The following is a 21,691-nucleotide window of genomic DNA, read 5'->3' on the forward strand; positions in this document are numbered from 1 at the left end:
CTACCCGCCCTCCCTGTCAGGCCCTAACCATTGAGCAACAGTAGTGCTCTTTATAGCAGTGGAGTACGTCTTCTTAAAAACCAACAGCTCCCAATGTTAATAAATATGGGTAGAATCCTAACTTCCACTTAAGTCGAATCTTCCTCATCTCTTAATTGACATCAATGCATCACTACAAGTGCAAATTCGACTTAAGTGGACGTTAGGATTCACCACTATCCGCCTCCCCTGTCAGTCCATGGCCATTGAGTTACAGTAGAGCTGTTTATAGCAGTGGAGTACTCCTTTCCCCCACTTGCCACCTCTGGTCTGTTTCCAGGCTAATGCCGTCTCGCCTTCACACAGAGCTATACGAGGGTCACATGTGGGAGTGACCACAGAGACCGCAGTAAACGCCTCACACTTTTGTGGTGGAGGAGGAGCCATGGAATTCCTCCCAGCCACATCCAAACTGGGTCGGTTGGACGGTCTGCGTTGCCACCTCGACCTCGCAGTTAAGCTAGAAAGTGTAAAGCAGAAACACTTTGGACCGTGTAGTATATCAGTTAAATAGAAGCCTGTGTTTAACAGATGAGAGACAGAGCTTGGATGGATCGTCATGCTTTTGATATTTTAGTTATTTATTGCTGGCCTGTCAGAAGAAGTGTCCGTCTAGGGCATGGTTTCCCAAACTCGGTCCTGGGGCCCCTCCTGGGTGCACATTTTGGTTTTTGCCCTAGCACTAAACAGCGCATTCAAATAATCAAAGCTTGATGATGAGGTGATTATTAGAATCAGCTGCAAAAACCGAAACGTGCACCCAGGGGGGGCCCCAGGACAGAGTTTGGGAAACCCTGGTCTAGGGCACGTGTCCAACTCATTCCACGGAGGGCCGAGTGTCTGCGGGTTTTCACTCCTCCCTTGGACTTGATTGATGAATTAAGGTCACTAATTAGTAAGGAACTCCCCTCACCTGGTTGTCTAGGTCATAATTGAAAGGAAAAACCAAAAACCAGTAGACACTAGGCCCTCCATGGAATGAGTTTGACACCCCTGGTCTAGGGGACCTCCCAAGGCGTTGGTTCTAGCTGTAGCCCTGCCTTCCAAGGCATTGTTGTAGCCGTTAGGTGGGAGATATTAAGATTCAGTTGAGACTCGCTCATAATAGTCTAAGAGATTACATTGTCTGTCATAACAGTGTTTTTTTTTTACTTCATACCAAATAATACAATATTTTGTTAAAAAAGAGTAATGATAATTGTGGTCTCCATTCCTCCAGATGGTCAAATTAGAGATTTCTCCATTTTACTTTGAGATTGATATGTCATGACCAAATTAGCTAGATGTTGAGCCACTGAAACCTTATCACAGTTATTTGTCTGTCTGTCTGTGATTATAGGATTGTTGGGTGACAAATTGCCATCCCCCTCATATTCTGTGAAACAATTGTAGAGTTCCTTTTTACATGTGCCATAACTCCTCAGTGAACAAACTAACACAGAATTAAAAATAACTAAATATAGGATATCCATGCTTTCTACTTACCAACAAGTTACAAAAAATGGAAGCCTACAATCAGGGAATTCTAAATCATTTTTAAAAAATCACTGCCTGCAAAATGGGAATAAGACATATCCGGATTAGACCTAGGCTAGGCCTACTCTGCTTCATGTGTGCTCTATAAACAAGCTATTTTGCTCCCAGTGTGATGGCCCGCGTAAATTGAACCTTGATAGGATTTGTGCCCCAAATCTTATTTTCAAATGGTTTATAAATCAAGATTATTATGTTTTAAGTGCGCTTGCGTGAAGTTCACAGCGCCTGCTTTTGTCATTAGCTACGACTATTGTATTTTCTATCCCTCAGAAAACCGATTAAAACCAGGGTTGAGATGACGTGAAGAATGTTGCGACATAGGAATGCGGTCGGACAAGATGCTTAGCGGAACAAGACCTTGTACACAGGGAGGGAAAACCCTAGTTGATAGACCTGAAAACATTGTTCTATGACACAGTTTTACTGCTCAAAGAGATTGAGGAAATCAGTCGGAGGGTATGAGACAACCGATAACGGCTGAGTGGGCTCTGGCCTAGGCTACAGGGATGCGCCAAGGACACTGCCTATCCAAACGGACAATTACAGACCTCTGTGGGAAATTGATTCTGAATGGTTTATGTTCTACATCGCATGAAATGGAACGAATGTTTTTGATTTGAATCAATATAGTTTACCACATTTTGAGCTAGGCTATTTGAATGCGTGTTAGCCTAATTATTTTGTGTTGCGTGCCAATATGGAATTAAGACAGCTAGAAATGTCTTTGTTGGAGTTGAATATACACATGAGCCAGCGGCGTAGTGTAAAACATACGCCTACTGAACCGGGAGAGAATGATTCTCATTTACCGGGAATGAACACCACACTTATCCCGTGTCAAAACGGTAGTGGTATTCATAGGATGAAATACTACGATATAACATGGACAGTGTCAAAACTCCGTGCAGTGGCGGAATGTCTGAGACAACTTCGGCTGCTCTTTGAGGACTGTTGCGGTAAGTCAATGGAACATATTTACGACTTTCACACACATGGTTTTCTTTGTAGGCCTAATGATTTACAGACAAGACGAATAGGCCTATGACTGTGCAGTTCTCTCATCGTGTTATCAGAAGATTTTCGCGTCTGCCAAGGCATGCCACACATAGCCTAGTTCATGCGAGGACAAACAAAATGACTGTCTGGGAGACTCATGTGCGCTCTGAGACTAAGCTTCGTTCATGTCCTAGTCGGAACTAGGAAAGTCAGAAATGTCAGACTTGCTAACTAGTTGTACTTATACACGTGCCGCAATCACCAGGAAGTCGGAAATGTCCGTTTCCTAGTTCCAACGAGCACCTGAACGCGGCATAATGCCGGGAAGGCTACACATCGTGACGTGTATCATTACGAGTCTTGCTGAATGATCCGTGTATTAGTGATAGGCTACACATTTCAAACCAATACGTTTTCTGCCAACTTTTTTTGTATATAGGCCTATGAAAGGTATTGCCGTCGTCAAATTTTTGTTTTACCAGAGAAGTTGGTTGGCCCTATAAGTTGATACATTGCTATGTTTTAATTTATAAAGCCATTTTACAAAAGTTCCGCTGTACCTAACATCATACTAATTTAGACATACGAGTTACCACACCCAGTCTCAGGGATGGCTAAGTCTGGAAATTCCTTTGGTCTCTACCAGGGAGCCTAAATCAGCTTAGTTTCCTTGCACCTTATTTGTGGAACAATCTCCAAATGTTCTTAAATTTGATGTTTCGGTGCCTCTAGGGCAATTCAGAAAGCTGATTGAGGACCTTATTACTGATGAATGTGTATGTTTTTTATGGCTGTTTTTCTTTCTGCTTGCATTTTGTATTTATATTGATGTGTATTTTCTGTCATTTATGTGAATCAGGGCTCATCTGTAAAAGATACCTTGGTCTAAGTATGACTCACTGATAAAATAAAAGTAAAAAATAAATAGTATACTTTTATTTCCGCCAACCGACCTAGTCATGATTGCGGTAAAGTTCTGCCTATGGCTTCATTGTCTTCCATGAGATAGCGCGTCGGATTCCGCCTGCAAAGGGTAATGGAATAGAGCAAAAGTAGTCTGGCTACTTTTGCCATCAGTGGAGGCTGTTGGAGGGGAGGACGGATCATAGCCTAATAATGGTTGGAATGGAGTGTAATGGCTGGAATCGAATTGTATCAAACAAACATGTTTTTTACTCTATTCCATCGATTATTATGAGCCGTCCTCTCCTCAGCAGCCTCCACTGGCTGCCATAACATTCGAAAATATTACACTTCAGCACATCGTCTGCTGAACTCCATTTCTGCCTCAAAACTGTCTGAATTAATCTAAGCTAAAACAATAAATATGTCAATGTTTACGTTTACGTTTTTTTTGGTGAGGTAGTCTTGGTCGCCCCATTTTACGTCTAGCTAAGGATTATTGTGCTTCAATGAGCAGTAGTGAGTGCATGGGCTACTAGAGTGAGAACCATAGGTGCTTTTGCAGCATATGGCATATGCACTGTTTGCCATTAATTCATGCCCTTTTACCTTCCTCATTATTATTTGTGATTCTGCAACATGGAATTGTAACAGATGTGATTAAATGGAGTCCACAAAGGTTCATACTGTGTGGTAGGCTAATTGATTGCTTGTCAGCCAGCCTCAGTACAGCCTGCAGTGTATTTCTCAACCTTTATATTGCTTTAGTCAGTAAGCATGTAAAGAACAGAATTTGATTCAATCACATGAAGGACGAAACACTCAATGTACAGAAAAGGATTAATACATTTGATTGAAGCAATAGTCCACTCGCGTGTGGTCAACTATTTCAGCACCGTTTTGCGCTGTTAAGCATGGGGTCTTGATAAATCAATCGATGTCAGATTTTTCTTTTCACCAAATCTCCATTTGGATATTGGTTAGGCCAGTGGTTCCCAAACTTTGAGGTCGGCAGGTGGAACGCGGTGGTCCGGCTTTAGGAACTCAGTACGGCTTTCAACTTACTCTTGAAAGTTGTAATCGTAGAATGTACAAGGTACAATTTCGAAATTGGATAGTGCATATCAGTTTTCCTCGTCATGTCAGTCATTGCATACCCTAGACAGCTATTTATAACCTGTCAGAAATGTCCAGATCAACTAGCCCATGTCAGCTAACATTTATTTTATGTAACATGTTGAAAAATATTATTTGTATTTTATTCTGTTTTATTTCATTATATTCTCAGCCTACTAAAATATACACATTGTACAAAACATTAGGAACACCTGTTCTTTCCATGACATAGACTCAATATTAGAAGGGTATTCCTAATGTTTTGTACTCCTATTGTATGTGTTGACTGTATCTTGTCTGTTTTAATTAACAAAATAACTATTGATTTTATGTGCATGCTGCAGCCATATAGGCTGCACAGAGCAGTAACATAATAAAATATGTTTTGTTTAGCTTTTTCCTCAACTTGTTTCTCTAACCTTATAGCAAGTCAAGCTAGCTTGCAGAGCAGCTAGCTATCTAGCTAGCTAGCTAAAAGCTAGGCTAGATTGAAGATTCCACCACAGACACAACAATGAGCCATTCTTCTTTGGGGTTTAACAGCGGTTGGCATCCAATATGTTGCATTACCGCCACCAACTGCACTATAATATAAATCCATTATACTTTGTGATACAAAAAAAACAAAAAAATACTACTAAAAAGAATAATACAAAAAAAACACAGTTCCAACTAACCCTACACTCATTAAAAACCCACTACCCCATTCCACTACTTTGACCCTATCTGCTTCTGCACCATGCCAATGGCCTGGGAGGACGGGACACCACCACTCAACACACCCTGTAACTCTTCTGAAGTCAAATCTCGTATACTCAAATACTTATCTTCAGCTGCCACCACAACATCTATTTTCTGTGATTTACGTTCCATTTCTGCGGTACAGTTGATAACCATTGCTATGAACACTTAGAAGCCAACCTTACTGAAGCATATATCACTCATTGGCATACCCCTCTGTGCTGGCACAGATCTACTACTCACAAGGATCCTCTCAGGATCCCTCACCCTTGACCCATCCTCCTCTACTTTCTTCACTGCCTCAGCATATGACACCTTCTACACTACTCTGACTCTAGCCACCTCAACCTGCCTCTCTCCCACCGGACACTTCCGATCCCCAGCAACATGGGCATCCCTACAGTTGACACACACAATTTTATCCACCGAAACTACACAATCCTCTATCCCATGCCCTCCTGTACATTTCCCACATCTTAGAATCTCCCTCCTACACACTGCTGCGACATGACCATAAAAGTTGCACCTGAAACAGCGCAGCGGATTCGGCTCAAAAGCTCTAGCAGGATAACTGATATAGTGCATAAGGAAATAATTCAGACCCCTTCCCTTTTTCCACATTTTGTAACGTTATTCTCAAATTGATTTAAAAAAAAAAAGTCCTCATCAATCTACACAAAATACCCCATAATGACAAAGCGATGAGGTCGAAGGAATTGGCCGTAGAGCTCCGAGACAAGATTGTGTCGAGGCACAGATCTGGGAAAGGCTACCAAAACATTTCTGCAGCAATGAAGGTCCCCAAGAACACAGTGGCCTCCATCATTCTTAAATGGAAGACGTTTGGAACCACCAAGACTTTACATAGAGCTGGCCGCCTGGCCAAACTGAGCAATCGGGCGAGAAGGGCCTTGGTCAGGGAGGTGACCAAGAACCCGATGGTCACTCTGACAGAGCTCCAGAGTTCCTCTGTGGAGATGGGAGAACCTTCCAGAAGGACAACCATCTCTGCAGCACTCCACCAATCAGGCCTTTATGGTAGAGTGGCCAGACGGAAGCCACTCCTCAGTAAAAGGCACATGACAGCCCGCTTGGAATTTGCCAAAAGGCACCAAAAGGACTCTCAGACCATTTATTTATTTATTTATTTATTTTATTTCACCTTTATTTAACCAGGTAAGCCAGTTGAGAACAGGTTCTCATTTACAACTGCGACCTGGCCAAGACAAAGCAAAGTAGTGCAACAAAAACAACACAGAGTTACATATGGGGTAAAAAAAAACATAAAGTCAGAAATACAACAGAAAAAATATATATACAGTGTGTGCAAATGTAGCAAGTTATGGAGGTAAGGCAATAAATAGGCTATAGTGCAGAATAATTACAATAGTATTAACACTGGAATGCTAGATGTGCAAGAGATTATGTGCAAATAGAGATACTGGGGTGCAAAAGAGCAAATTAAATAACAATATAGGGATGAGGTAGTTGGGTGGGCTAATTTCAGATGGGCTGTGTACAGGTGCAGTGATCGGTAAGGTGCTCTGACAACTGATGCTTAAAGTTATTGAGGGAGATAAGAGTCTCCAGCTTCAGAGATTTTTGCAATTCGTTCCAGTCATTGGCAGCAGAGAACTGGAAGGAATGGCGGCCAAAGGAGGTGTTGGCTTTGGGAATGACCAGTGAGATATACCTGCTGGAGCGCAGACTACGGGTGGGTGCTGCTATGGTGACCAATGAGCTAAGATAAGGCGGGGATTTGCCTAGCAGTGATTTATAGATGGCCTGGAGCCAGTGGGTTTGACGACGAACATGTAGTGAGGACCAGCCAACAAGACCGTACAGGTCACAGTGGTGGGTAGTGTATGGGGCTTTGGAGACAAAACGGATGGCACTGTGATAGACTACATCCAATTTGCTGAGTAGAGTGTTGGAGGCTATTTTATAAATGACATCGCCGAAGTCAAGGATCGGTAGGATAGTCAGTTTTACGAGGGCATGTTTGGCAGCATGAGTGAAGGAGGCTTTGTTGCGAAATAGGAAGCCGATTCTAGATTTAACTTTGGATTGGAGATTATTTATGTGAGTCTGGAAGTTGAGTTTACAGTCTAACCAGACACCTAGATATTTGTAGTTGTCCACATACTCTAGGTCAGACCCGTCGAGAGTGGTGATTCTAGTCGGGTGGGCGGGTGCTAGCAGCGTTCGATTGAAAAGCATGCATTTAGTTTTACTAGTGTTTAAGAGCAGTTGAAGGCTACTGAAGGATTGTTGTATGGCATTGAAGCTCGTTTGGAGGTTTGTTAACACAGTGTCCAATGAAGGGCCAGATGTATACAAAATGGTGTCGTCTGCGTAGAGGTGGATCTGAGAGTCACCAGCAGCAAGAGCGACATCATTGATATACACGGAGAAAAGTGTCGGCCCAAGAATTGAACCCTGTGGCACCCCCATAGAGACTGCCATAGGTCCAGACAACAGGCCCTCCGATTTGACACACTGAACTCTATCTGAGAAGTAGTTGGTGAACCAGGCGAGGCAGTCATTTGATAAACCAAGGCTATTTAGTCTGCCAATAAGAATGCGGTGGTTGACAGAGTCGAAAGCCTTGGCCAGGTCGATGAAGACGGCTGCACAGTACTGTCTATTATCAATCGCGGTTATAATATCGTTTAGGACCTTGAGCGTGGCTGAAGTGCACCCGTGACCAGCTCGAAACCGGATTGCATAGCGGAGAAGGTACGGTGGTATTCGAAATGGTCGATGATCTGTTTATTAACTTGGCTTTCGAATACTTTCGAAAGGCAGGGCAGAGATGGATATAGGTCTGTAGCAGTTTGGATCTAGAGTGTCACCCCCTTTGAAGAGGGGGATGACCGCGGCAGCTTTCCAATCTCTGGGGATCTCAGACGTTATGAAAGAGAGGTTGAACAGACTAGTAATAGGGGTTGCGACAATTTCGGCGGCTAGTTTTAGGAAGAAAGGGTCCAGATTGTCTAGCCCAGCTGATTTGTAGGGGTCCAGATTTTGCAGCGCTTTCAAAACATCAGCTGTCTGAATTTGTGTGAAGGAGAAGCGGGGGGCATGGGCAAGTTGCAGCAGAGGGTGCAGAGTTGGTGGCCGGGTTGGTGGTAGCCAGATGGAAAGCATGGCCAGCTGTAGCAAAATGCTTGTTGAAATTCTCGATTATTGTAGATTTATCGGTGGTGATAGTGTTTCCTAGCCTCAGTGCAGTGGGCAGCTGGGAGGAAGTGCTCTTATTCTCCATGGACTTTACAGTGTCCCAAAACTTTTTGGAGTTAGTGCTACAGGATGCAAATTTCTGTTTGAAAAAGTTAGCCTTTGCTTTCCTGACTGCTTGTGTATATTGGTTCCTAACTTCCCTGAAAAGTTGCATATCGCGGGGGCTATTTGATGCTAATGCTGTACGCCACAGGATGTTTTTGTGCTGGTCAAGGGCAGTCAAGTCTGAGGAGAACCAGGGGCTATATCGGTTCTTAGTTCTGTATTTTTTGAATGGGGGCATGTTTATTTAAGATTGAGAGGAAATTACTTTTAAGGAACAACCAGGCATCCTCTACTGACGGAATGAGATCTATATCCATCCAGGATACCTGGGCCAGGTCAATTAGGAAGGCCTCCTCGCTAAAGTGTTTTAGGGAGCGTTTGACAGTGATGAGGGGTGGTTGTTTGACCGCGGACCCGTTACGGACGCAGGCAATAAGGCAGTGATCGCTGAGATCCTGGTTGAAGACAGCTGAGGTGTATTTAGAGGGTATGTTAGTCAGGATGATATCTATGAGGGTACCCATGTTTAAGGATTTAGGGTTGTACCTGGTAGGTTCGTTGATAATTTGCGTGAGGTTGAGGGCATCTAGCTTGGATTGTAGGATGGCTGGGGTATTAAGCATATCCCAATTTAGGTCACCAAGCAGTACAAACTCAGAGGATAAATGGGGGGCAATCAATTCACATATGGTGTCCAGGGCACAGCTGGGGGCTGAGGGGGGTCTGTAGCAAGATTGAACTCTTTGGCCTGAATGCCAAGCGTCACGTCTGGAGGAAACCTGGCACCATCCCTATGGTGAAGCATGGTGGTGGCATGTTGTGGGAATGTTTTTCAGCGGCAGGGACTGGGAGACTAGTCAGGATCGAGGGAAAGATGAACGGAGCAAAGTACAGCGAGATCCTTGATGGAAACCTGCTCCAGAGCGCGCAGGACCCCCGACTGGGGCAAAGGTTCACCTTCCAACAGGACAACGACCCTAAGCACACAGCCAAGGCAACGCAGGAGTGGCTTTGGGACAAGTCTCTGAAGTCCTTATGTGGCCCAGCCAGAGCCCGGACTTGAACCCGACCGAACATCTCTGGAGAGACCTGAAAATAGCTGCGCAGCAACGCTCCCCATCCAACCTGACAGAGCTTGAGAGGATCTGCACAGAAGAATGGGAGAAACTCCCCAAATACCGGTGTGCCAAGCTTGTAGCGTCATACCCAAGAAGACTCAAGGCTGTAATCGCTGCCAAAGGTGCTTCAACAAAGTACTGAGGAAAGGGTCTGAATACTTATGTAAATGTATTATTTCAGTTTTTTATGTTTAATGCTTTGTCATTTTAGAGTATTGTGTGTAGATTGATGAGAGAAAAAAAACTATTTAATCAATTTTATAATAAGGCTGTAACGTAACAAAATGTGGAAAAAGTGAAGGGGTCTGAATACTTTCCGAATGCACTGTATATCCTGACATGACTTTGTCGGGTAAAGACTGACTCAAAACTCAGAAGGACTGACAGTGACTCCTTTGTTTCACCACGCTCACCACTGGGCCTGCGTCGCACCAAACGCCAGGCAATACAAACACCAGGAATCTTCAACTTCAATTGCTCCACCTTCACACTTAACGCTACCCCAGGAATCACTCATTTCATTGGTGCCCTGTTCCCAAGAGCAAAGCAAGAAACAGATCATGACCCAAGTTGCGCTCGCACCCTCTAGTCATAAGAAACACAAACAAATATCACAAGTCCACTACAGGTTACCTTCACTGATTCAACTGCACCAAACTCCTTTCCCACCCACACTGAAACCACTAATGGATCCACCAAAAGGCAAGGATCCACATTCTCCAAAAATGTCACTCCTACTGGACCAGATTCTTCTTTATCATGTCCATTGATGCCAGGCTCAGGCTCCGAGCTCTTCACCACACCTTCCATCTCACTTAACTTACCCTCATTCACTTCTATTTCACCTCCAGAACTCGGTCTGGCGCAAGGCTAACTGTTTTCACTTGACACCAATCTTTTTCTTCGACACCCCATCTCCATTTGTAACTTCCTCCAATTCAAATTCAACCTCATTCTCTTTGACCTCTTCTTCCTCTTTTCCCCCCTCCATTCCTCCTCAGAAATCCACCTTTCTGTGTCCCTGTCCCAATATTCCCTTTCTCCCAACTTTGCTTGCGGCCCGGTTGCATCCTGACGTAACTCCATCTCATAATCGTCCTGCTCACCTCGGAAACGTGTCTTCTCCTGGCGCCGACATTTTGAGAGCATGAGCAGTGGCACAACCGTTCTCCCATTCCTTCTCCTCTCCTACTGTCCCCAGACAAATAATGAGCCAGATATTTAATCGATGTATAAATGTGAAGCATCCTGTTGGCGTTTCCACTCACTACCAAATATGGTGATGAGAGGAAGCCCAGTGAAGGTAAATATGCCAGCCACTGCCAGTGGCTGGCAGTGGGAGAAGATGGAGCGAGATGGATTTTGGCTGACATTCGGCTAATTTTCTCATCAATGAAACATTTGATCTCCATACAGTTTTTTATTTCCAAAACTAAAATTTGTAACAAACAGATTGGACTGCGTTTTGTAGACTTTACCCTTTGCCAAAGTTTGAAAAAATGGTGTTGTTTAGAAAGAGTGCAAGGGGGAATTGAGTTATTGCACACGCGCACTTCAGAGTAGGTGTTCCCTAACGGAAATATGCAAATAAATGCTAGAACGTGCCAATAGGCTCGTGCTTGGCTCTGCCCACCTCCTTGCTTGTTCTTCCCACTGATTAATTTGCTCCCATTGGACTTGACAGGCTCTGGTCTATCTTGATTTAGTTATAAAAAATCTTTGATACCAATGTAGCTAGGGACCTCCACCTAACAATTATCATCAAAAACAAACGTCATTACCATCACAATAAACTTAAACGGGAGGCAACTGTCATATAATCTAATTGGCTTAACAGCCAATGTTTATTATTTAACATTACTTTCACTTATAGGAATGGGGAAGTTTGCTAGCTATCCCATAAAGCCATCACCGAAAACCACATATTTTCATTTTCTTCTGTGGTTTGGTCACTTCCTGTTCTTCGATGGACCCTGGCTGGACCAGAGATACCAAATATATTTATATCTTCTTTCCACTTTTGTCTGTGGAGATACATTTGAAGAGATGGGAAACTCCATTGGAATCGTATTAACACCCATTGTGTACTTTGCCCATGCGTCTTCAATGGGCCACGTGGTGCATTCTATGCGATTCTGGGACAAGGAGAGCTCTCCTTCAAGGAGTGAATGGGAGTCAATTGGGCGCTGGCTCAAAAACCCAACATTAGCATGAATTTCATTAACAAGAAGTACAACATTACAAATATTTTCTGAGATGTGAGATAATGAACTTGTTCAATGTAATATCGTATAGCTTTGGAATCATGACATTATGTACTTTCTAGGAAAATCAGCAGTTTTCTTGACTCATGCTGCGTTCATGTGTTAGTCGGAACTAGAAAACTCAGACATTTCCGACTTGCTAACTGGTTGAACGCGGGACGTATATAACTACAACCAATAAGCAAGTCGGACATTTCTGAGTTTCCTAGTTCCGACTCTCACGTGAATGCGGCATCATACCCTGACTTTGAGAAGGGATTGGGTGGTGATTAAAGGCGCTGCATGGTCAATCATAAATCAAGCATACATTGGCTTTTATTGACTGAAAATGAGGCAAAGTTTGGAAAAATTCCAAGTATGCGGCTTCCATCTCGGAGCCTTCAACTGCAAGGGGGCGTTGAGATTCCACTCCGTTCCGTTGTGGACGTCCCCATTGAAATTAATGACATCCAGCGCAACGTAACGTAGTGCCTATGATTAAGAGACAATTTATGATTGATACGAAAATGAGATCGAAGCGCAATATGGATGGTGTGACGCACTTGTGGAGCATCTGGAGGCACATTTTGTAACAATGCTCCCTATTCCAAGAAAGACTTCATAGGAAGAGTAATATTGCAGTTTAAACAGAATAAGATGGGGTTTTATGCACTTGGTAATGGTCCTTGTTGTTTCCCAGTGAGCCCAGGCAGGGTCATGATGGTCAGACTTTCATACCCTTCAAGAACCCCCTTCATGCGACTACCGGGCCACGCCTCAAGGGGTCGCCATCCTACTTCCGATTCCAATGCAAGTTGCAGGGCCAGCAGGCCCACTGTCTGATATGCCAATTCAGTGGCGATTTTAGCATGTAAATCTTGGTTGGGATAAACCCCCCAAAAATCTTGGTGGGCCAAACAAGAAATATATGTTTTAGATGCATGCCAGCAAAGCCGCTTGTGATAACACAACACTAAACAAGTGGCGAACCGTCATTCAGGGCAGGTGAAACACCTGCATTTTGGAGCTGCCTTACTCAACAAAACAAAAAAGAGAACACGTTTGTATGCAGCTTTATTAACTCAATGAATTTTAGTTTAACATTGTTTGCAAACTGATATGTGACAGGTATTAATGCCAAAATAACATGCAAAACAGGTACAGTGGCTTGCGAAAGTATTCACCCCCCTTGGCATTTTTCCTATTTTGTTGCCTTACAACCTGGAATTAAAATAGATTTTGGGGGGGGGTTGTATCATTTGACTTGCACAACATGCCTACCACTTTGAAGATGAAAATATTTTTTCTTGTGAAACATACAAGAAATAAGACAAAAACACAGAAAACTGAAGCGTGCATAACTATTCACCCCCCTAAAGTCAATACTTTGTAGAGCCACCTTTTGCAGCAATTACAGCTGCAAGTCTCTTGGGGTATGTCCCTATAAGCTTGGCACATCTAGCCACTGGGATTTTTACCCATTCTTCAAGGCAAAACTGCTCCAGCTCCTTCAAGTTGGAGGGGTTCCGCTGGTGTACAGCAATCTTTAAGTCATACCACAGATTCTCAATTGAATTGAGGTCTGGGCTTTTTTTTTTTTTTTTTTTAGCAGACGCTCTTATCCAGAGCAATTTACAGGAGCAATTAGGGTTAAGTGCCTTGCTCAAGGGCACAGACAGATTTTTCACCTAGTCGGCTCGGGGATTAGAACCAGCGACCTTTCGGTTACTGGCACAAGCCCCTGGCTTTGACCAGGCCATTCCAAGACATTTCAATGTTTCCCCTTAAACTACTCAAGTGTTGCTTTAGCAGTATGCTTAGGGTCATTGTCCTGCTGGAAGGTGAACCTCCGTCCCAGTCTCAAATCTCTGGAAGACTGAAACAGGTTTCCCTCAAGAATTTCCCTGTATTTAGCACCATCCATCATTCCTTCAATTCTGACCAGTTTCCCAGTCCCTGCCGATAAAAACATCCCCACCGCATGATGCTGCCACCACCATGCTTCACTGTGGGGATGGTGTTCTCGGGGTGATGAGAAGTGTTGGGTTTGCGCCAGACATAGCGTTTTCCTTGATGGCCAAAAAGCTCAATTTGAGTCTCATCTGACCAGAGTACCTTCTTCCATATGTCTCCCACATGCCTTTTCACGAACACCAAACGTGTTAGCTTTTTTCTGGCCACTCTTCCGTAAAGCCGACTCTTGGGCCTTTCAGAACAGGTGTATTTATACTGAGATCATGTGACAAATCATGTGACACTTAGATTGCACACAGGTGGACTTTATTTAACTAATTATGTGACTTCTGAAGGTAATTGGTTGCACCAGATCTTATTTAGGGGCTTCATAGAAAAGGGGGTGAATACATATGCACGCACCACTTTTCCGTTATTTTTTTTTATTATTATTTTGAAACAATATATTTTTTTCATTCCACTTCACCGATTTGAACTGTTTTGTGTATGTCCATTACATGAAATCCAAATAAAAATCAATTTAAATTACAGGTTGTAATGCAACAAAATAGGAAAAACGCCAAGGGGGATGAATACTTTTCCAGGGCAACAACAACAACCAAAAAATATGTATCTGTTTTATTTAGTGAAAGAGGTGGGGCTCAAAACACACACACACACACAGCATTTATTTTATTTTATTTTTTACAGTGCATAAAACCAATTGTGCGACTGCGATTTCATTTAACCATGAGATTTTTCTTCTCACTCTCGCTCTCTCTCTCTCTCTCTCTCTCTCTCTCTCTCTCTCTCTCTCTCTCTCTCTCTCTCTCTCTCTCTCTCTCTCTCTCTCTCTCTCTCTCTCTCAATGTTTTATCACTCTCTCTTTCTTTCCCTCCCTCCCTCCCTCCCTCCCTCCCTCATTCCCCCTCTCCGTCCCAGAGCTGGGTGGTCCTAACCAGCTGAAGGTGTCCATGGGGCTCCAGGGCCTACAGCAGTCTCTCCAGCCCCTGGCGGAACGCTACCCATCCATGGGTCGACCTCCAGTCAGCCACGCCCTGACCATGCTGCGTCTCTCCCTCACAGGTCAGTCTGTCTCAGCCCCTAGAATCCATCTCCTGTACATTCTTACCTCACTATCATGGGTTGTGTAGGTCACACTGTAGCAAAACGTTTCCAACAGAAAAAGAAAACCTATGTTGTTATTGGATACAGTTACAGTTAGTAAAAGTACAATTAGTATCCCCATTTCACGCAGTTTCAAAATGTTTACTGTCTACTACAACACTGGTCTATTTACCACCACAAACCAATGCTGGCATTAAGATTGCACTGAATGAGTTGTACAAGGCCATTAATCAACAGGAAAACGCTCATCCAGATGCAGCGCTCCTAGTAGCCGGGGACTTTAATGCAGGGAAACTTAAATCCGTTCTACCTCATTTCTACCAGCATGTTAAATGTGCAACCAGAGGGGAAAAAACTCTAGACCACCTTTACTCCACACACAGAGACGCATACAAAGCTCTCCCTCGCCCTCCATTTGGCAAATCTGACCATAACTCTATCCTCCTGATTCCTGCTTATAAGCAAAAACTGAAGCAGGAAGCACCAGTGATTCGGCTAATAAAAAAGTGGTCAGATGACGCAGATGCTAAGCTACAGGACTGTTTTGCTAGCACAGACTGGAACATGTTCGGGATTCTTCAGACAGCATTGAGGAGTACACCACATCAGTCACTGGCTTCATCAATAAGTGCATCGATGATGTCGTCCCCACAGTGACCGTACGTACATACCCCCAACCAGAAGCCATGGATTACAGGAAACATCCGCACTGAGCTAAAGGGTAGAGCTGCCGCTTTCAAGGAACGGGACTCTAACCCGGACGCTTATAAGAAATCCCGCTATGACCTCCGACGAACCATCAAACAGGCAAAGAGTCAATACAGGTCTAAGATTGAATCATACTACACTGGCTCTGACGCTCGTCGGATGTGGCAGGGCTTGAAAACTATTACAGACTACAAAGGGAAGCACAGCCGCGAGCTGCCCAGTGACACAAGCCTACCAGACGAGCTAAACCACTTCTATGCTCGCTTCGAGGCAAGCAACACTGAAGCATGCATGAGAGCACCAGCTGTTCCCGGACGACTATGTGATCACGCTCTCCGTAGCCGATGTGAGTAAGACTTTTAAGCAGGTCAACATTCACAAGGCCGCAGGGCCAGACGGATTACCAGGACGTGTACTCCGAGCATGTGCTGACCAACTGGCAAGTGTCTTCACTGACATTTTCAACATGTCCCTGACTGAGTCTGTAATACCAACATGTTTCAAGCAGACCACCATAGTCCCCCGTGCCCAAGAACTCTAAGATAACCTGCCTAAATGACTACTTCGACCCGTAGCACTGACGTCTGTAGCCATGAAGTGCTTTGAAAGACTGGTCATGGCTCACATCAACAGCATAATCCCAGAAACCCTAGACCCACTCCAATTTGCATACCGCCCCAACAGATCCACAGATGATGCAATCTCTATCGCACTCCACACTGCCCTTTCCCACCTGGACAAGAGGAACACCTACGTGAGAATGCTATTCATTGACTACAGCTCAGCATTCAACACCATAGTGCCCTCTAAGCTCATCACTAAGCTAAGGATCCTGGGACTAAACACCTCCCTCTGCAACTGGATCCTGGACTTCCTGACGGGCCGCCCCCAGGTGGTAAGGGTAGGTAACAACACATCTGCCACACTGATCCTCAACACCGGGGCCCCTCAGGGGTGCGTGCTCAGTCCCCTCCTGTACTCTCTGTTCACCCATGACTGCATGGCCAGGCACGACTCCAACACCATCATTAAGTTTGCCGACGACACAACAGTGGTAGGCCTGATCACCGACAACGATGAGACAGCCTATAGGGAGGAGGTCAGAGATCTGGCCGTGTGGTGCCAGGACAACAACCTCTCCCTCAACGTGACCAAGACAAAGGAGCTGATCGTGGACTACAGGGAAAAAAAAGAGGACTGAGCACGCCCCATTCTCATCGACGGGGCTGTAGTGGAACAGGTTGAGAGCTTCAAGTTCCTTGGTGTCCACATCACCAACGAACTATCATGGTCCAAACACACCAAGACAGTCGTGAAGAGGGCACGACAAAGCCTATTCCCCTCAGGAGACTAAAAAGATTTGGCATGGGTCCTCAGATCCTCAAAAAATTCTACAGCTGCACCATCGAGAGCATCCTGACTGGTTGCATCACCGCCTGGTATGGCAACTGCTTGGCCTCTGACCGCAAGGCACTACAGAGGGTAGTGCGTACGGCCCAGTACATCACTGGGGCAAAGCTCCCTGCCATCCAGGACCTCTATACCAGGCGGTGTCAGAGGAAGGCCCTCAAAATTGTCAAAGACTCCAGCCACCCTAGTCATAGACTGTTCTCTCTGCTACCGCACGGCAAGCGGTACCGAGTGCCAAGTCTAGGTCCAAAAGACTTCTCAACAGCTTCTACCCCAAGCCATAAGACTCCTGAACAGCTAATCATGGCTACCCGGACTATTTGCACTGCCCCCCCACCCCATCCTTTTTACGCTGCTGCTACTCTGTTAAGTATTTATGCATAGTCACTTTAACTCTACCCACATGTACATATTACCTCAACTACCTCAACTAGCCGGTGCCCCCGCACATTGACTATGCAACGGTACCCCCTGTATATATAGCCTCCCTACTGTCACTTTATTTTACTGTATATATAGCCTCCCTACTGTCACTTTATTTTACTTCTGCTCTTTTTTTCTCAACACTTTTTTGTTGTTGTTTTATTCTTACTTTTTTGTTTAAAATAAATGCACTGTTGGTTAAGGGCTGTAAGTAAGCATTTCACTGTAATGTCTGCACCTGTTGTATTCGGCGCATGTGACCAATAAAATTTGATTTGATTTGATTTGATTTGATTTGGTGAGGTCTATGAGATTGCAATCTCCTGAGGTTGCTGTTGAGTTTGAAATTGCGGAGATGTGCATAATCAAATGTAGTATCAATATCATTCAGCTTTCAACACCCATGAGAGAGATCATTTTAGAGAACACAAACAGTATAACAAACATGGAGGCAAGTACACTGACACTTTCTACAAACGCAGAATCACTTTTTCTCTCTCTTTTTCCTCCTGCACACTTCCTCTTCTCATTATGGTGAAACCGTATTGGCAAACCTCCCTCTGCACTAGAGGAAGAGAACTCTATGAGAGAGCAAGAAGCGAAGGGTCAAACCCAGGCACTTTACCAGACAGCAGCAGTGTGCTAGTCAAATGTTATTTGATTGAGTGCAACTAGAGGAAATTGAGCTCATTTCCTGCTCTGTAGCTGCTGTTTGTCATGTGTACGAGTAGGCATTGCTAACGTTGATGGAATTGATAGATTGATTGATAGAAGGTTGATGGAACATTGCTGGTGGAGCGAGGAACATTTATGGGGTTGCTGTGGTAGATGGTAGTTTGGGGCTAGGTGCACTTGTGATATTTAGTCTCAAATAGAGATGGAGAGGGAAGAAGAACCCCAAGTTAAAGAGAAGGAGAACTCCAAAACCCCAGGTGAGTAACAACAAGAGAAAACAGAAGATTGTTATCATTTGGGCCGGTTTCCAGTGCACAGATTAAGCCTAGTCCTGGACTAAAGCATGCTCGATGGAGAATAGTCTCCATCTGGGTCTGGGAAATCATCCGTTTGGGTAGAAAAGGAGGTGAGAAAATGTTTCAGGGAAGGTGTGTGTAAGTGTGTGTGTGTTTTTGGTTTTACTATCCTTATGGGGACCAGAAGTTCTCACAAGGATACTTCGTACAAGTTTTGCCGGTCCTCACAAGGAAAAAGGCTATTTTAGGCTTAGGGGTTAGGTTTATGTTTAGAAGTTAGGGTTAGGGTTAAGGTTAGGGTTAGGGTTAGGGGTTAGGGAAAATAGGATTTTGAATGGGAATCAATTGTTTGGTCCCCACAAGGATAGTAAAACAAACATGTGTGAGCGTGCGTGGGTGGTTGCATGCTACATCCTCCCAGTCAGTGAAGGATCAGTGAACCTCCTGAACTCATCCTCCATTTTGCGTGTTGGTGTGTGCCATTCGTGAAACATATACACTACCAGTCACAAGTTTGAACACACCTACTCATTCAAGGGTTTTTCTTTATTTTTACATTGTAGAATAATAGTGAAGACATCAAAACTATGAAATAACATATATGGAATCATGTAGTAACCAAAACAGTGTTAAACAAATCAAAATAGATTTTATATTTGAGATTCTTCAAATAGCCACCCTTTGCCTTGATGGCTTTGCACACTCTTGGCATTCTCTCAACCAGCTTCATGAGGTAGTCACCTGGAATGCATTTCAATTAACAGGTGTGCCTTTCTTAGTTAATTTGTGGAATTTCTTTCCTTCTTAATGCGTTTGAGCCAATCAGTTGTGTTGTGACAAGGTAGGGGGGGTATACAGAAGATAGCCCAATTTAGTAAAAGACCAAGTCCATATTATGGCAAGAACAACTCAAATAAGCAAAGAGAAACAACAGTCCATCATTAGTTTAAGACATGAAGTTCAGTCAATACGGAACATTTCAAGAACTTTGAAAGTTTCTTCAAGTGCAGTCACAAAAACCATCAAGCGCTATGATGAAACTGGCTCTCATGAGGACCGCCACAGGAATGGAAGACCCAGAGTTACCTCTGCTGCAGAGGATAAGTTAATTAGAGTTACCAGCCTCAGAAATTGCAGCCCAAATAAATGCTTCACAGAGTTCAAGTAACAGACACATCTCAACATCAATTGTTCAGAGGAGACTGTGTGAATCAGGCCTTCATGGTCGAATTGCTGCAAAGAAACCACTACTAAAGGACACCAATAAGAAGAAGAGACCTGCTTGGGCCAAGAAACACGAGCAATGGACATTAGACCGGTGGAAAGTTGTCCTTTGGTCTGGAGTCAAAATTTGAGATATTTGTTTTCAACCGCTGTGTCTTTCTGAGACGCATTGTGGGTGAACGGATGATCTCCGCATGTGTAGTTCCCACCGTAAAGCATGGAGGAGGAGGTGTTATGGTGTGGGGGTGCTTTGCTGGTGACACTGTCTGTGATTTATTTAGAATTCAAGGCACACTTAACCAGCATGGCTACCACAGCATTCTGCAGCGATACGCCATCCCATCTGGTTTGCACTTAGTGGGACTATAATTTGTTTATCAACAGGACAATGACCCAACACACCTCCAGGCTGTGTAAGGGCTATTTGACCAAGAAGGAGAGTGATGGAGTGCTGCATCAGATGACCTGGCCTCCACAATACCCCAACCTCAACCCAATTGAGATGGTTTGAGATGAGACGGACAGCAGAGTGAAGGAAAAGCAGCCAACAAGTGCTAAGCATATGTGGGAACTCCTTAAAGACTATTGGAAAAGCATTCCAGGTGAAGCTGGTTGAGAGAATGCCAAGAGTGTGCAAAGCTGTCATCAAGGCAAAGGGTGGCTATTTGAAGAATCTCATATAAAATATATTTTGATTTGTTTAAAACTTCTTTGGTCACTACATGATTCCAAATGTGTTATTTTATTGTTTGGATGTCTTCACTATTATTCTACAATGTAGAAAATAGTAAAAATAAGGAAAACCTTTGAATGAGTAGGTGTGTCCAAACTTTTGACTGGTACTGTATAATTTTTTATTAAGCTCTTGAAACCATCAAGTCAGGGACGTCAGTCTCCATCATTTAAGAGAAAATAGTTTGAAGGAAAACAAATACTATTTGAACCCACTCTCGATCTCCCTCTAGAACTCTGACATGCACAGTAGGCCCTGCTTTCTGTTAGAGTAAGGGCTCGATTCAGTCCATGTTGCCGAAGTTCAGCTCTATAGCTCGCTTAATATTTCAAGGCAATTTCTGATTGAGCCGACATATGCAGCTTTTACTGTGAATACAGTCTCCGCGAACGTGGGAACATTGCTTTTAAATTTAATTTGAGCTATAGAGCTGAACTTTGGCAGAGCTTGGTTGTGTACAGTTCTACTATCTCTTACCTGTATTCTACTGCCTTGTGAACAGAACTCTGCTAAGGTGAAAAACAAGGACTTTGTGTCTTCTGAGCAAAACATGACACACATCACAAGCAGGATGTGGTTGACCTAAATGGAGACAGCGAGAGAGAGAGAGAGAGAGAGATTTAAAAAAAAATCTACATCTGTTAAAACTGGGAGTTGAGTGTTTTTGCATGTTAACTGCCCTGAAAGTGAAACACAGTCAGCTTCAACTGTAACAGGTTCCTATAGGTTTTTAGCCTCATGCAGTCTCAGCACATGATGCTAGCCCACACACGTCTGTTGAGAGAGACTACAGCATTAGGTTGTAGTTCACTCAGGGTTAATGTGCAATCGATCAGTTTTGGGTGTCATCAACCTGTATTTTCCCCAGCCGAGTCATGTACTGTAAATGCATAGCCTGGTTAAACCAGACTGAACGCTGCTCTCAGTAGTGAGCACAGCATTCAGTCTGGCCTAACCAGGCTAGGAAATTAATGTGTATCAAATGAACAGAACCCCTTTGTTGGAGTTGCATTTCTCTTTTTCTCAGTTCATTTGCATTCCTTCCCATATTAGATGTTATATAAAAAGCAAATATGCTTGTCTGTCGTTCCATTTTGAGCCATCTCAGCAGTACTTGGTGTGTTTTAATGGGTGACCGACAGTGATATATGTTTTTCACCA

At 43.8% G+C, this 21,691-nt stretch overlaps 1 protein-coding gene across 3 annotated transcripts in view; it reads left to right on the plus strand.

Annotated features, from left to right (window-relative positions):
- The first annotated feature begins 966 nt into the window (after positions 1 to 966).
- Positions 967 to 21,691, plus strand: part of LOC121550403 (GEM-interacting protein) — a 50,330-nt gene continuing 29,605 nt past the window's right edge. For 2 of the 3 annotated variants that reach the window (XM_041862649.2, XM_041862651.2), the window contains exons 1-2: positions 967 to 2,531; positions 14,876 to 15,019. In XM_041862649.2, the coding sequence (XP_041718583.2) occupies positions 2,273 to 2,531; positions 14,876 to 15,019 (403 nt within the window). In that variant the 5' untranslated portion in view covers positions 967 to 2,272. Of the gene's footprint in view, positions 2,532 to 14,875; positions 15,020 to 18,200; positions 18,535 to 21,691 lie in introns of those variants that run through there. The other variant, XM_041862650.2, reaches the window with a different exon arrangement.

This window comes from Coregonus clupeaformis, chromosome 35 (genome assembly GCF_020615455.1).
Source record: "Coregonus clupeaformis isolate EN_2021a chromosome 35, ASM2061545v1, whole genome shotgun sequence".
In the NCBI taxonomy this organism is placed as follows: Eukaryota; Metazoa; Chordata; class Actinopteri; order Salmoniformes; family Salmonidae; genus Coregonus; species Coregonus clupeaformis.